We start from the raw sequence: 16,137 nt of genomic DNA, 5'->3' as shown, positions 1-16,137 counted from the left end.
CCGGGGCTGACTCGGGGTGCCCCTTCTGGGCAGGGCTCTGCCCACAGGCAGGGCACCCCCAAACGCAGAAGGAGACTGCGAGAGCCCAGTGGCGTATCAAGAAGAGATTTATTTAAAAAGTGACAATCACGTAGTTCATCTGGTGAAGAGCTCTGCAGTGCCCACAGCCTGGCCTCGGCCCCTGCTCTCGCTGGGAGCTCGTGGAGTGTGTAACGAACCGCGGGGAGGCAGGGCTGGCACGGCAGCATCCGCAGCGCCCCGCGCCTGACCCAGCTGCGAGGCGATGGAGACGGATGCAGCTCCAGCAGTGGTCAGGGAGCTGTCACAGAGCTGAGAAGTGCCCCAGGTACGTCCCAGCGCCTGGTGCGGAGATGCAGAGTCAGGCAAGAGTGGCCCCGTTGCAGGATGCACGGTTAGAAAAAATACAAAAAAAAAAAAACAAAAACAGTCTCTAGAAAAACGTTGATTCTCGCACGATAGAAAATAGATCTGCATCTGCCTGATTTGGGAAAGCGATTTGGTTTTAGGTCTAGTGCTGATTGTTCCCCCGTGGTGCACGAGGGCGACGATGCCGGCGGCTGCGCACACGCTCGGGGGCTGCTGTGCCTGGAAATCCCAGGAGAAGGCTCCCTCCTGCCCCGCGACCGCATGCGGGCCGAGGTCAGGCCTCCTTCGCCTCAGTGTGTTGCTCCGGCCGCAGCGCTCGGGGCAGCTTGGGGTTGATGAATAATCCTTTCAAGAACAAGTCTCGGACGAAATAGGGCAGGTAGCGGTGTATGAAATACATCAGCCCAAGGCCCTGCCCTGGGTAGTAGCGCACGGCGGGGTTGGCAGCCAGGAGCCCGTCCGTGATGCTGTTCACCACCGCGCTGAGGTCCTCCACGGCCACCTTCATGAACTGGATGAACTGCCGGTTGATCTCCTCCACGTAGTCCTCGCCGTAGGCCTGCAGCAGCTCCTGGGGCAGGCGAGCCACCAGCTGCTGCTTCCGCAGGTTCCAGAAGGCAGGGTCGCACGTTCCTGCGAGGATGTGACCCCCGCACCATGAGCTGGGCACCCCCGTCCTGCCCTGCCCCGTGGTGCCCGAGCTCATACGGCGATGTCCCTTGGGAAGGGGAGGGAGCAGCTACCGGGGGGCCGTGGTCCCTCCAAAACCCCCGTGGAGATCTGCCACGGGGTGGGAGTGGGGCGATGGGTGTCGCAAACGGGACAGCCCAAGTGGGACCGAACTGCAAGTTTTGGAAGCTACCTGCAAGGTGGGGACCTCCGTGGTGGCCAGAGCACAGCCAGCTCAAAGACCGTGGAGAGGTGGTGGCTGGAGATGGTGCTCACCCAGTTCAGCCATCCCAGAGGTAAAGGAGCAGGCGGCAGGGCCTGATCCTGACTGAGCCTCCCGCAGGCACCACCACCACCCACAGACCACAGAGGACTCTGCTCTGAACCCATCTGGCCACGTTCCCCAGGGTGGTGGCCGGGGATGCCCCCGGCACTCACAGCTGCGCCCTGCGGCTGCTGCTCCCCCACCGCCTTCGGTGCCTCCCCGGGGCTCCGGGTCCGCCTGCTGGGTGCCTCTCACCTGTTTTGAAGTACCCTGGCAGGATGAGGCTGACTTTGACACCCCAGGGCTGGAGCTCGCTGCGGAAGGTGTCCATGAGCAGGCTGAGGGCAGCCTTCGATGCCCCGTAGGCTGACAGGCAGGGGAACGGCAGGTCACCTTGGAGGGGAGAAAGCACAAGCCCATGGCTCCCACGTGGCTCCACACGTGGCCAGGGTGAGACCCCCCGGGGGGGGTTTTGCCAGGCTACGTGCCCACCCTCTGGGCAAGGTTTGGGCTGCCAAAAGCCCAGCCGGGGACGCTCGCTGTGCACCCAAGCCTGGCGCAGCCCTCTGGGGCACCCCAACCCGTCCCCATGTCCCCAGGTCTCACGGGGATGCTCACCCGCCGGGCTGCTGACGGTGACGATGCGGCCGCCGGCGGAGCGGAGCAGGGGCAGCAGCCCCTTGGTGAGCTCCAGCGAGCCGAAGAAGTTCACCTCCATGCAGGTGCGGAAGTTGCCCAGCGGCGACAGCTCCGCGTCCGCGATGATGTCGTTGAAGCCGGCGTTGTTCACCAAACCCCAGAGACCTGGGGGAAGGGAGACGCTCAAAAAAGCAGCCCAGGTGGGACAGCGCCACGCTGGGGCTGCTCCCCCCCTCACGGGAACCCTGCCCAGGAAGCCACGGGGTGCCTTGGGACAGAGCCTTTAGCGTGGCTGCAGCCAAGGATGCAGTCCCTGGGTGGGAACCACCCCGCCGGACACAAGCAGAGGTCCCGGGGGGGCCGTATGCAGTAATGGGGGTGCCACGGGCCCCCACCTGAGCTGTTGGTGTGAGCCTGGATGTGCTGCAGGACTCGCTGGATGTCCTCAGGCTTGGTCAGGTCCATCTGCAGCAGCGTCAGCCTGGGCGAGCAGCTCTTCTGCAGCTCCTGGGCGCCGGGGCCCCGCGGGTCCAGCACGCTGGCGAACACGCGGAAGCCCAAAGCATCCAGGTGTCGCGCCGTCGCCTGCCCGAAGCCGGAGTCACAGCCTGCAAGAGCCAACGGGAGCCCTGTGGTGGCCGGCGACAGCCACCGGCCGCGTGCCCCCTGCCCCCGACGCCCCAGTTCTGCCTCCCCAGCCCCAGGGTCCCCAGCACCCGCTGGGGACGTGACCTTGTCCTGGGGCACCCTCAGGTCACGAAGCTGCTGTTTTCTATCTCGCATGGGAGGAAGAAAACACTCCCTTATCAGCAAACCCATCGCCCTGAGCGCGCCGCTGATGCGAGGAGCAGATAAAACCGCTGAGGGCAGGCTCGGCACCCGCAGGCACAGCGAGGCACCGGCCTGGCGGGCTCTGAACCGGCACCGGCGCACGTCCCATCCAGCCCAGAGCCCCACAGGATGCCTGGGGACCCCCCCCCCTCCCCCCCCAAACGTCCCCCTCTGGGCACAGCATCCCAAAGACCCCTCCACCAGCCACCGTTAGATGCCGGCGCAAGCCCAGGTGGGAGATGCTGCAGTTCCCTGAACACGTTCAGCCTCCTGAAAAACAGTGGCCAAAAACACAGCACCTGGTGGGGAAGGGGGGGGGAGAAAAAGTGATTCTGGTTCTCTCCTGCCACCTTCAAGCCCTGGGGGGGCATCCCCGTGGGATGTCCCTCGTGTCCTCGGCTGGAGCAGGCGACTGCAGAGCCACAGCTCCAGGGCTCCGCTGCCGGCGGGGAGATGGGTGCCGCGGGGATGGAAACAAACAGCCGGCCCGGTACAGCGTGTTCCCGGGGCTGATGGCAGCGCTGATAGCTCCCCGCACCGCCCCAGCTGCCTGGCCCCATTAACCATTAACAGGGGAGCGCTGCCAGGCCAGCCCCATCGCCTGCACCCTCCTCCTGGGCCCCAGAGGGTGCCCTGGCACCCTTCGGTGCTCCCTGGGGGCACCTGTGACCTGCACGGGGCAGGACGAAGGGACAGCTGGTGACCTGTGTGAGGGGGGGAGCGAGCGGGGTTAACGCAGCCAGCCCTGACTTTAAATTAAAAATTAAAAAAATAATTGAAAAATAAAATGCACAGGGCCGTATCCTGCACCTGGAGCCAGCGTGCAGCTGCATCACCCCCAGCCAGGAACAGGGCGCTGCCTGCTCCAGTGCCGGGGCAGCCCGATAAGCCGTGCTGGGCTCAGTGTCCACGGCCGGGTCCCCATCTCCGATCAACTTTATTGCTGCGTCATAAACCCATAAAAGAGCCTGGCCGGCCGCCAGCACAATAACACGCCCCGGAGCCGGCCGCCGCGGTGCTCAGCGGGTGGGAAGGGGCCGGAGGTGCATTTCGCCTTGCCCAACAGGGCAGGAGAAAACCGCAATAAAGATAAAGTTGGAAAATAAAAGCGCACGCAGCCGTGTCCCCAGGGCTCCCCGCTGCCTTCCCCGGGACACGAAAGCTCCTGGTCCCAGCACAAAGTGGCACCCCTTGGCTGCACGCCGGATCCTCAAAACGCTTGGAAACATCCCAAAAATCCAAGGGAGACCAAATAAATAATTAAATAAATAAATCCCCAAAGGCTGGCAAGGGAGGCTGCAGCGGGAGCCGGGCTCGTTTTGGCCCAGGCTGCTGAGAAGGGTGAAAGCGCGGCCGGGCAGTGCTGGGAGCAATTGCTGGGAGGGTTTGTGGTGCCTCAGAGGCTGGTTTCGGAAGTTTTAATTTATTCTCTCTCTCTCACACACACAAATACACAAAGTCTGCTCGGGGCTGGCGGGAGGAGGGCGGTGATGCTCTGGTGTTATTTAAGGTCTCAGGCGGTGGCCGGCCGAGGAGGTTAACGCGCTGCCGGGCTTCCCGGGAGGGGAGACATGGGAAAACTCAGCCGTGGCAAAAATTCAGCGTGAGAAAAGGCAAATAAAGGCCAGACCGGGGGAGGGAGGCTGCCGGGACAGGTCTCGGGAGCAAAGGAAGAGGGGTGCCGAATTCACCCCCCAAAAGCACCAGTGCTGCTGCCCGTCCCGTGCCCAGCACCCACGCACCCCGTGATGCCCCCGAGCGTGGGGCTGGGCGCGGAGCGAGGAGCAAACCCTGGGACCGCAGCCGCTGCGCCCCTCCGGGGAGCGCTGGAGCCGGCCAGTCTGAGCCGAGGCGCTGGGCACGCGTCCTTTGGAGGATGCTGCATCACGAGGAGGCCGCAGAAGCCAGCTCTCCCCCGTCCCAGCCCCGGCTCTGCCAAATGGTTTTGCTTCGAGCGACGAGGGGCTGCCGGAGAAGCCTCCCCCCCCCCCCCCCCCCCCCCCCCCCCGAGGCCTCCCACGCTGCGGCCCCGAGCCAGCGGCAATCCAGCGCCTGCCTCGGAGCAGGGGCCGAGCGGAGATGAAGCCCGGGTTGCAAAATCAGGCTGCAAACAGGGACGAGAGCCTGCCCCGGGGGCTCTGCAGGAGGTTCAGCCGGATCCCGCGGCACGTTTGGGCACTGAGCATCAGCTTTGGGGGTGGCGAAGAGGATGACGAGGGAGCTGGGCATTGCATGCACGTTGCACCGCGTGCTCATTGCTCTGCGTGCTCATCACATTGCACTGCACGCTCACCACCTCGCATGCGCGTCGCATCGCACGCTCGTCACTTGGCGTGCTCATCACGCTGCATGCTCTCCGCACAGCCCACGCGTCATATTTTGTGCTCATATTTTGTGCTCATCACGTTGCGTGCTCTTCGCGTTGCGTGTTCACCACATCGCAGGCTCTTCATGTTTGCCTACTCAGCACATTTCGTGCTCGGTGCAGTGCATGCTCATCACGCTGCATGCTCAGTGCTCGTCGCATTGCCTCTGCCCAGCCCCACGGATGCTCCTCACCAGCACAAGCAAAGACTCTGCAGGTGCTGAGCTCCCAGCCATGGTGGGCACCGCTCACCTGCTTTGGTCCAGGCACATTTTTTGGGGGGGTGCTTAATGCAGAGACTATGCAGGGTGCTCACGTTTTGCTGTCTCAGGTCTCCTTCCGCAGCTGGCACCGGGGCCGGACACGTGCTCAAGGCGCCTGCCGCAGTTTTGCTGAGCAGATCTGAGCCGGGAGACAAGGCGGCTACCAGCCGGTAGCTGTCAAACCACAACCCCCCCGTGCCCACTGCCGACACGGGACGTGACGCAAGGCTGCTGGTGTGGGGGTGGCTTTCCCCCAGACGCGTGTCCTCATCCCCACGGGGTCACATCTCAGAGCCCGGGGGTGTGCGTGGGACCTGCTCGCCCCACGGCCACCCCACAGCCTCCCCAGGGACCCCGCTGGGGAGTGGATGCCCCAGGGCTGAGCATCCCCCGAAGGACCAGCCCTGCTCCCAAGGTGCCCAGACCCCTTCCACGCTGGAAGAGGTGGAAAAATCCCAGAGGGTGCAAAGCAAAAGCTCCTCCTGCACCCTGTGGTTGCGGAGTCTCGTGCGAGCAAAGCCCGGGGCGAGGACGGTGCCGGCCCCAAGGACACCATCAGCCGGAGGGGAGCCGGGCGCCGCGGCCAAGCGGATTAGCGCGCTGAGCTGCTTGTTTCCAGAGGCTCAAGCACAAATCCTGCCTGGGATGCCAAGCTAAACAAGGCTGACATTTTGCTCGTAGGTGCTCCCTGCGCTGCCGGGGCTGATCCTGGCACGGGGATGGAAGGAAGCCCCCGGTCTCAGCCAAAGCAGTGACCTTCCCCTGCCCCAAAAAAAAACCTTGCAGAGGAGGGAGCCCCGCAGCCAGAGCAGGACACGGTGGTGGCACGGAGGGGACGGGCGCTGCAGGTGGTGATGCTGGTCAGATGCAGGCAGAGCACAGGTGTCAGTGGCAAAGGGGTGTGTGGGGGGTCATGCTGAGCTTGTCCTTGAGGGTCTCAAGGGATGTGGGGCCGCATTGCTCAGCAGAGGGACCCGGGATCACAGCCCATGGGATGGGGAGGAGGAGGGAGAGCGCAGCAAGAAACAGCATCAACAGGTGGGGAACGTCCATGACACAAAGACGGAGGAGCTGGACATCCCCGCCATCCCGGGCAGGGGACACGGGCACCCCGAGGGGTGCACGGGGTGGGCAGGAGGAAGAACCGAACACAAAAGCCCGTGTGTCTGGGGCAGGGCCCCGCGGCCAACACCTCCCGGATGCCGAGCGCGTTTGGAGAGAGGAGCGCTAAACGGGTGATGCCAGCCCATGCCGAGAGGGAACAAATTCTTGGCAGGGCCACGTCGAGGGAGGGGACCGGAGCAGCACCTGTGCCTGCAGCAGCTGAGCCGCCACAGCCGCCCCGGCCTCTCCATCCCCTTCCCTGTCACCGTCAACAGGAAACCGCGCCCCGGGCGGCCTCGTGCCGTGGGCTCCCCCGGGAGCAGCCCCCGTGCCCCATGGTGGCAGGAGGTGGTGGGAAGTGGTGGAAGGTGGCAGCAGCCCAGCCCACGCTGCTTGTCCCCGGCGCGTGGGTTGGGGATGGAAGAAATGCCCTGGGAGAGGTCTTTTGGGGCGACCAGTGTCCCAGCCCCAAATTCCTGGTGAGGGGACGTGAATGGGACAGCAAGTGACTTCCCCCCAAGCATGGCTGGGTGTCCCTGCCACATCTGCAGTGGTGTGTCCTCTGTTGGGACCAGGCAGACCCTGAGCCCGTGGTGGGGCTCGTGTACCAGGGGAGCTGGGGGAGCAGCCCCACGCCCCCTGCCTCTGTTGTTTAAGTCTGACCACAAAGATCCTTTAAATGAAATGTCTGGATTTTAATAGGATTAATTTGAAATTGGACCCTGGCTCACGTTTGCCCTGATCGCAGCCCTTACAGGGAAAGGATGCTGTTGGCTGGCTGCTGTTGGTTCTCATGGGACAAACCATCCATGGGACACATCATCCATGGGACGCACCAGCCACGGGACACATCATCCATGGGACACACCACCCACGCGATGCGTTATCCATGGGATGCACCATCCCTGTGACACATTAGCCATGGGCCGCGCCACCCATATATCCCCCCAGAAAGCCACAAGAGAACAATAAAAGAGCCCCAAGGGGCTCTTTGGGACCTGTTGCCCCCAAGCAGGGGCTGGGGAACAAGGCTGCCGGCTGCGGCAGGGCTGGAGCAGCCAGATGGTATGAATTACAAAGGATCAGCCGAGTGTTTATGGAGCATTATGTGCCGTAACCTCCGCCTGGGAGGATATGTTTCACTTAACAAACCAAAGAGAAGCGGGGGAAAATCTGATTTTCTGCCTTGACAACCAACGGCAGCCGGGCACGGCGGTGAAGATGGAGAGGAGCCCTGGAGGATGTGCGAGCAGGGCTCCTGATTAAAGCCCATTTTGCAGAAGCAGGTACTGGCTCCAGTGCGTCAGTATTGGGGGCTCAACGTCACCGGAGCAGGCGTGAGATACATCAACGTGGGAAGACATCAGTCACTAAAAAGCCACCAGTTGCCTGTCCCCGGCCCCAAAAGCTGGGCAGCAGCACCACAGGTTGCAAACGAGGGGTGACGGAGTGACAAGCACCACTTACAGCAGAGCAGCCAGGACAGGGACGAGCCCGAGCACCTTCTGCTGTACAAGACCAGTGCTTGGTGCGATGCTCAAGGACTGGGTTGACCCGGCCACTTGCACAGAGCCTCACAGCATGCTTCAACCTTGCTTGACACCTGGATCTGCCGAGCTCAGCCCAAGTCTTGCACCAACGGGCTCAGCAGATGCTTGTGCAATAGCACCAGAGTCTTCCTTAGGGGCAGGAGCAATGGGTGTAGGACATCCCAGGAGACAACCCGACCTGGCACCATGGGCTGCTGCTGGTGAGGAACGGCACCTGGCCAGGCAAGGGACATGCAGGGTGTGTGCCACCAGTGCCAAGGCCAGACCTCGGTGCTCTGCTGCTGCACCGGGGCTGAAGGGAGGCTCAGCAAACCACTGCGGCGGAGGAAGTGCCTCTTCTGAGCAGGAGCTATTGCAGAGAGTTGGGGTTTCACAGAAAGCGTGTGCCGAGAATTTCCTAGAAACGGCATCTCGCCACCACACGAGCTGGGGCTGGGGCTGGACCGGAGCTTTCAGCAGGGGGCTGCCATCCCCCCGAGAGGCACAGGCCCCCCACGGCCCGGGATTTGTGCATCCTCTGTGCCTGCTCCCCACCGCTGCTGCAGGATCCAGGCGGGGACGAGCGAGGTGGTGACAGATCTGAGCGCAAACACCGCCTGGGTGATGGCACAGCCTGATCCTTTCAAAGCTAATGTGGAATTTATGTCCCCCCAAGAAGAGGAAGTTGTGAAGAGCCTCAGCGATAACCGGGTGAATAATCACCTTCGGGCGGAACGCGGCGAACCAGGAACGCGGCGCTGACGAGACACGAGGGCGATCCATCAGCGGGAGCTGTCGCTGGGAAGGACGCAGGGCCAGCAGCAGGGACACGTCGAGGGACAGCAGAGCCCGCACCGAAGGCAACCCAGCCTCCCACAGCACGGGGAGGCCGCAGGAGGGCAGGACACGGGGTGGGATCCAGGCTGGAGAGCCAGGAAACTCCACCAGCCATGACCACAAGAAACTAGAGCCATGGCCATGCTAAACTAAAGCTTTGAACTAAAAGAGGGGGGATTTAGATTAGATGTTAGGAGAAAATCTTCCACTCTGAGGGCGGTGAGGCCCTGGCACAGGCTGCCCAGAGAAGCTGGGGACGCCCCATCCCTGGAGGTGCTCACTGCTGGGTTGGATGGGGATTTGGGCAGCCTGCTCGGGTGGGGGTGTCCCTGCCCATGGCAGGGGGTGGCACTGGGTGGGCTTTGAGGTCCCTCCCAAGCCGGCCGTGCTGCAGCTCCATGTGGTGGGCCAGGTCACCCATGGAGGAGCCCCCGGGGCTGGACTGCCACCCAGCACAGCGGTGCCACCACCGTGGGGCTGGACACACACAGAGGGCAGGGACACATCCCCAGGGGACATGGGACAAGCCACACTGGGGACAGAGTTGGCCAAAGCAGATGCTCCAGAGCAAGCACAGCAGATAGTTTTAAGCAGCTCAGAGCTGGCATTGCTCGTGACAGTACAGTAAAGCCACGCTGGTTTTGATGGAGTTGTGTCGGTGTTGGGGTGTCTTGGTAATGAAAGTCTGTAGGGAGCATCTCCCAGCAGCTCATCAGAGGCAAAGCTCAAGTGCCACAAGCCTGTTTTGGTGCCTTGTCCCCAAAACACACGGAGAGCACCTCTGAGCTGACACGGTCACACAGAAGGACGGTGCACAGGGCAGCACCCATGCACACATCTGCTTGGGACGGGCTGCTAAAGGCATAGCCCAGCATCCCAGCTGACGTGGGGACAAGTCACCATGGGATGGCCACGCACCAGGTTATAGGGCTTGTCCCCACCTGGTAACTGGGACCTGGGGAGGGAGCAACCGCGGGTCACGGTGCCTTTGGAAAAGGATGCGAGAAGCGGATGCATGGTGTGATGGTCACGGCAAAGCAAAGTCCCAGCACCAGAGAGGAGGGATCACAGGTCTGCCCAAGGGTGTTTGAGGTAGAAGCTGAGACCCAGCTTGGAAAAATCACCAGCAGAAGAAACAAAGAAAGAAGCCACTGGGGCTGGCACCTCTTCCCCGGGCAGCCACCAGCCCGTCCCTCCTCAGCATCCCCAGCTGCCTGGGCAGCTCCCACCATCTGGCTCTGGGGGGGGGTCAGCAGCGCAGCGAGGGGCCGCGTGGCAGCAAAGCCCGTAAAGCCGAAAAGTGCTTCTCAAGATTACAGCCAAATCCAGGGACGGCACCATGTGCGACAGGAAAGCCAGCTCCGACCAAGAAAGTTGATAAAAAGCTGGGGCTTGGCAGCTCTCCAGGGAACAAGGAAGCAGGAGTGATACGACGCACGTGGAGGCACGCATGGGCTGGGGGAGAAGAACGGGGGCTGGAGGCTGCAGCAGGCGGGGAGAAACGGAGAAGGAGACAGCAGGCACGCTTCTGGCAAGAATCAATAAAAGCAGTCCCAAACTGTACCTACAGCCCGACTGCAAAGGTCCCTGATGCTTCCCACCCCGCAGGATCTCAGATTGCCATCTCAGGCAGTGAGGAGAGGGAGAGCGCACGCGGGCGAAAACCCTGCAGCCCTCCAGCACAGACGACAGGAGACTACGAGAAGGAGGCAAACGCTTTGCCTGGGCTTGGCAGCCCGCAGCATCACCCCACCAAGCAGGAGGCGAGCCCCACGGGGGCAGCCCGGCTGCCCTGTAAGCAGATCGCGGCGCCGGGCGAGCCAGCCTCGCCACCGGGTAACGCAACACGGGGCCTCGCCGCAGATGTGCTGCTCGTTGGCCTAGAGGGCAGCAACTGCCTACACTTCCCTGCTTCCGAAGCACTCGGCACCATCTGACATTCTCATTTCTGCAGAGAAGTCTCTGCCTTGCTGCTCTCATGTCCCTGCGTAACCCTGAGCGCTGAGCAAGCCTGCCTGGGTCTCGCCACCAACTCCGTCCTCCTACAGCGTGCAACTTCGCTGTGCTTTTCCTCCTAATTAGCTGTGCTCATCGTTTTTTGGTGACACGTGCACACAAAGTGCCCGACAGGTCTGTGTCATTAGAGGGCTTTGAGAGTGCTTATTTAATAGATCAGTGAGAAAAAGCTGAGCGCATACATCGAAATGTTTGTGGTGGGCTGGGAAAGATCACTGGTTTTGAAGCTTATCAAGGGGAAGAAGAATCCCAAAACCTTGGAGAACTGCTGACAGAGTGAGGTGAGAGCTTCAGCACTGCAAAGAGAAGCAGAAAAAGCAGGTTTCCTGCTCCGCTCCCAGCAAAACAACCTGATGTTTCTACCCCTGACCAGAGTTAAGTGTTGCTTTTATTTTTTATTTTTATTTTTAAATGCAAAGAATTGCTCATGCACCAGGGCTGGGGTGTTTGGTTTGGGTCCTGTTCCCACCCCCCTCCCCGCCCCAGCTCGCAGGAATAGCTGTCCCTGCTGTTAATTTTTAATAGAGCCTGGAAAACCAGGGCAGTTGCAGGGAGCGATCTGATTTGCAGCTGGCTGCTTACGGGGATCCCGGGCACCCAGGGGCTGGCACAGCCACCGCAGCTTGCAAGAGCTGCAGGCAGCTCAGAGCAGCCCAGGACGGAGCTTTGCTCATCTCACCGCCAGCCTTCATGCGATGCTCGCTGCGTCCTGGACACTCCTGGGGGCTGGACGTGCTGCGTCCAGCACTTGGGAGCACTGGAAAGCAGCACTGGAAAGCATGAGCTGGGGGCATGGAGCAGCCTGCTGCTGGGACACCCCTGTTTAACCCAATTATCCCCGCGGTGCTGGGGGGCTCAGCACCAGCACATGCCCTGCAGAGCCAGTGGGCCAGAATACGCCCACAGCAGCTGGCAGAGTGGGGCAAGCCTGCAAGTCGCCCAGGGACCCAGCTCCAGCAATTGTTCCCAAGCATGTGCACAAACTGCTGAATGGCTCCGAAGTGTTCACCCTGTCACCCACAGAAGGAGAAATGGGTCTAGGACAGCACCCAGAGCCCAGGGGGTTGGGGCGGGAGCGATGCTCCTGCTCTCACAAGGACAGCGGTTCACCTTCACAGCTGAGCAGCGAGAGCCCGAACATCTGGATTGAATCACTCCGTCCTGCCGCACTCACCAGATGCTTCAACATCTGTTGAGTCCATGGGAAACGCCGAAGCGCCGCTCGACTACGATCAAGTTGCAAAACCGCTGCTAACCTTGAATACGATCTTAAGCTCTGACCCATTTCAGATTGTTAATGGGGCATGCGATTGTAACCAGAGAGCCTCACCAGGAAAAACGAGTTTCCCCTGCAGCGGGGAAGGAGGAGGAACGATGCTTCCGACCCAGACCTGCTGCTCTCAGGCAGCCCGCTGGCTGCCCCTGCTCACCCAGGTGCTTTGCATGGGGCAGTCCGTGCACACCCGCTGGCCCTGCAGGCTGGTGGCCACCAGGGAGGAGCAGGGATGCAAGGGGCCCAAACCACCCAAATAACCCCCCCCAGCCAGCAGCCCGAGAACTTTGTATTATTTTGGAGCTGTTCGGTTCAAGTGCAACCATCGCAATCTGAGCAAAGATTCACTCCTTTCAACTCCTCATCCAAGTGTAAGGATCAACAGTTGCTTTGCTGCGCAACTCCAAACACTGAAATCCACTTCTCTAAGGCATTTTCCACAGAATCCCTGAATTTCAGACATCTCCTAGGGCCAGGAGGGACCAAAGGATGATCTGGGCTCATGACTGAGCCAAGCCAGGTAGAGGGAGCGTGGGCCCTTCCCACAGCCCTGTAAGCCATGCTGCAGCTCACCCTGCTCAGGAGCTGGACCCGGAGAGGCCAAGCCATGGATGTTCATCTCTGCAGCAGTTACACGGAGCCATAGCATCGGATGCTGACTCCCAGCCTGCCCCAGGAATGTCCTGCTCAATTTTTCAAGCAGCACAGAGAGCAAAGAGCGCCGCAGCTGCTGCCTCTGCCCAGCATCCCCAGGCACCCGGCTCTGCTCTCCTCCCTCTGAGGGGTTTTGCTTCCCGTAGGCAGGAGGAGGACGGACAGACTGCCGTTCTCACAGGGCAGCCGGCAGCCCAGCTTGCCCGGAGGAGTGGGATTAATCCTCAGGAAGCATTGGGCTAATTGGCATGCAAACACTCGGGGGGCTGATGCTGCCCCAGCCCTTCGCATCTGCAGCATCGCAGGCACCTGCCTGAGCAGCGGTAAGGAAACGCCGACCCGGCCAGCTGCGCCTCCAACCTGTAAAACCACAAAGTATTTACAGCCGAGAGCAAACACGGCGGAGCTGCAGAGGTGTCACTTCAGCACACTGGGGCAAGAACACCTTGTTCCAGCCACTGACTCACCCATTACACGGGCGATGCCAGGCCCGGGGCTGGCTTGACCTGGTCTGCCAGCAGCCAGGTGAGCCACAGGGCACCAGCCAGCAGTGACTGCTGCCTGTGGCCATCACGCACGCATCCTCCCTGGGCAGCCCTGCCTTGCACTCCTTCAGTCATTCATTCATCCGCTGCCCCACTCCTCAGAGACCTCCCCATGCTCCCATGAGCTGCTCCTCTTCCCACCTGCCCACGGAGCCCTTCAGGCTGGCGCTCCCCATCACAAGCCAGGGATGCTTGTCCCCTTCTGCAGCTCCCGGTGTGAGCTGGGGGCTCTCTGAGCCCACCTGCACCCCTCTGAGTCCCACGGGGCTCTGGCTGCCCTCGCAGCCCCCAGGCACGTGGCCAGGAGGAAGGAGAGGGGACACGAGGTGCTTGCATACGGGGACACCCCAAAGAAACAGAGCCAGGGTGAAGGCACCGGGCTGGGAGCGCACGGCATCCCCGCGTCCGAGGAGGCGTGCAGGGGCTGAGCGGCGCATCCTGGGGACGGGGAAACTGCAGAGAGGGGGGCACGGCCTCGGTCACCCCCAGCAGCTCCCGGAGAGGGGAGAGAAGGGGACGGGGGACCCCGGCTGGGCCGGACGCGGTGCGAGCGGCTCCCCCGGGGGAGGAGGAGGAGGAGGAGGAAGAACAGAGGCGAGCCGGCAGCCCCAGCATCGCGCAGCGGCCGGGAAGGAGGCGGGGGGGGGGGGTCCGGCACTCACTCACCTGTCACCAGCACGGCTCTGCCCGCCACCGGCAGCAACCTGCGCGGCGGGGCCCGGCTGAGCAGCAGGCAGGCGGCGGCGGCGGCCAGGGCGAGCCCCAGGGGCAGGGGCAGGCAGGCTCGGCACAGGCTCTGCAGGGCTGCCAGCAGCGCCAGCGGCACCAGCAGCGCCCGGCCCAGCACCACGTCCCGCCGGGCCGCCCGCAGCGCCAGGCTGCCGCCCAGCGCCGCCCACAGCGCGCCGTACGCCCAGCGCTCCGCTCGCTCCATCCGCCCCCCGCCGCCGCCGCCAGCCCCCCGAGCACCGGCACCGGCACCGGGAGCGCCGCCCGGCCGCGTGCGGCCGCCGCCCCGCCGGTTATAAGCGCCCGGAGCGGGGCGGAGCCGCCGCCGCCTCGCCAATGGGAGAAGTTGGCCGGGACGGCGCGGGGACACCGGGGGGGACGGCGGGGCTCGGCTCGGCTCGGCTCGGGTTTGGCTCCGCGCTGCTCGGCTCGCTTCCGCGCGCCCCAGCTCGGTCCAGCCGGCCTCGTCCCGTCCCGTCCCGTCTATCCCATCCCATCCCATCCCGTGCCGTCTCGTCCCATCGCATCGCAGCACGGTATGGCTCAGCTCGCTTCTCCTCAGCTTGGCACGGCGCAGGTGCAGCTCAGTTTGGCTCGCTCCAGCACGGCACGGCTTGCTTCTGCACCGCACTGCTTGGCTTGGCTCGGCTCGGCACAGCACAGCTCGGTGCCCGTGTTGCAGCAGCCAGAGGTGGTGCCAACCCACTGCCTGCCCATGTCACCACCCCCCTGTGCCCCCAGTGGGCACCTCCAGCGCGCGGTGCCACCAGCGTCCATGTCCATCTGGGCCAGCAGGAGCAGCAGGCGCTGCCCCCCACCACAGACACCCCCCAGTTGCCACCCCCTTGGCACCCCAGGACCCGCTCAGCTGCCAGGGGAGCCCCACAGAGGACCAGGGCCACCCTTCACCCACCCCACTCAGGTGCATCCCAGCACCTGGCACAGGCAGGGGAGGTGTGAATCGCGTCCCAGGCGCTCTCCAGGCTCCCTGGGATTTGGGGCTAAGGATCTTGGGTGATCCCAAAGGATTTCTCAGCACCTCCTGCCACCCAGGTGCCACCACCTGCGTCACGGCCGTGCCGTGTACAGCCGGTGCTGGCCGATGGGGCAAAGTCCTCTTGTTTCCATTTTTATTACTCAGGGTAATTGCCTCTGCCGGGCTTGCTTTATTAAGCTCCTGCTTTAATATTTCACCAACCCTCCGTGCTCGGTGATCCTTCGCACTCCCTTGCCGTGGAGCAACACCGATGCCAGCCACGGGCCTGACCTGCGGTGCCCTCCGCGGATCGACACCAGGCTCTGGTCCCGCGAGCCTCACAGCAGAGTGGGGCTGCTGGGGACGGGATGGAGGATGCCTGTGCCATCCCGCGTCAAGAAAACCTGCCGTGGTACGGACACAACCCCCTTGGTCCCATCGGAAAAACCACGTTTCATCAGCCGCAGCTCTGCAGAAGGGCAGCAGCAAACAGGCTGGGGTGGTTTTTCCGGGGTGTGGTGGTGGGACCCAGCTGGGTTTGCAGCCCTGCTCTTCCAGGCAGGGGAATGCAGGGAATGCCGGCGAGGTAGAGGAGAAGGAGGGATGTCCCCAACAGCACGGCTGCGGGCTCTCCCCCAGGAATCCGCTCCTTTCTCACCGCGGTGACATAACGCGCTGCGATGAGGGGCAGGGGTCGTGCCACGCCTGCCCTCCCCGGGCTGCGGCTTTATGGCCGGCAGCGCTCCTGCTCCTCGAGCTCCTTTCCCAAGGAGATTTGAGCAGGGAACACGGGGACTGTAGGACAGAGCGTGGAGGAGCGTGGTCCGGGTGGCACAAAGGATCGGCCACTGGGATGAGGTGCAGGATGCTGCACGCAGCCTGATGCCCATGGAGGTGTCGCTGCTTCCCCGCAGCCACACAGCCCTTGGTGGTTGTGGTGGATGCAGGGTGAGGGCCCAAAGCAATTTTGTCACCCCCAGCCTGTTGCTGCTCTGTGTAGAAGGGGCCTGAACCTGGGCTGCTTGGTGACACCTGGGTTCTTCACCACCTTCAGT

General features: G+C 62.8%; 1 protein-coding gene across 1 annotated transcript; it reads right to left on the bottom strand.

Annotated features, from left to right (window-relative positions):
- Positions 1-89: 89 nt before the first annotated feature.
- HSD11B2 (hydroxysteroid 11-beta dehydrogenase 2) lies at positions 90-14,387 on the bottom strand. Its single transcript, XM_080552658.1, has 5 exons — positions 14,044-14,387; positions 2,356-2,568; positions 1,940-2,125; positions 1,577-1,714; positions 90-1,020 (listed from the first exon to the last, which is right to left on the bottom strand). The coding sequence occupies exons 1-5, from the start codon at positions 14,309-14,311 to the stop codon at positions 662-664; spliced, it is 1,164 nt and encodes a 387-aa protein (XP_080408784.1). The 5' UTR covers positions 14,312-14,387; the 3' UTR covers positions 90-661.
- Between the last annotated feature and the right edge of the window lie 1,750 nt (positions 14,388-16,137).

The sequence above is a fragment of the Anser brachyrhynchus genome (assembly GCF_964034855.1).
Source record: "Anser brachyrhynchus genome assembly, chromosome: 12".
Taxonomy (NCBI): domain Eukaryota; kingdom Metazoa; phylum Chordata; class Aves; order Anseriformes; family Anatidae; genus Anser; species Anser brachyrhynchus.
Note: the sequence above shows the minus strand (reverse complement) of the source record. Positions and strands in the feature narration are given on the sequence as shown.

Bases quoted from the DNA above. Each gene is read 5' to 3' on its own strand.
- HSD11B2 (XM_080552658.1), bottom strand. From the start codon at position 14,311: ATGGAGCGAGCGGAGCGCTGGGCGTACGGCGCGCTGTGGGCGGCGCTG. The intron at 2,569-14,043 runs GTGAGTGAGTGC...TGGCTCTTGCAG, and splicing joins CAGAGCCGTGCTGGTGACAG to GCTGTGACTCCGGCTTCGGG. The intron at 1,715-1,939 runs GTGAGCATCCCC...CTCCCCTCCAAG, and splicing joins CACCGTCAGCAGCCCGGCGG to GTGACCTGCCGTTCCCCTGC.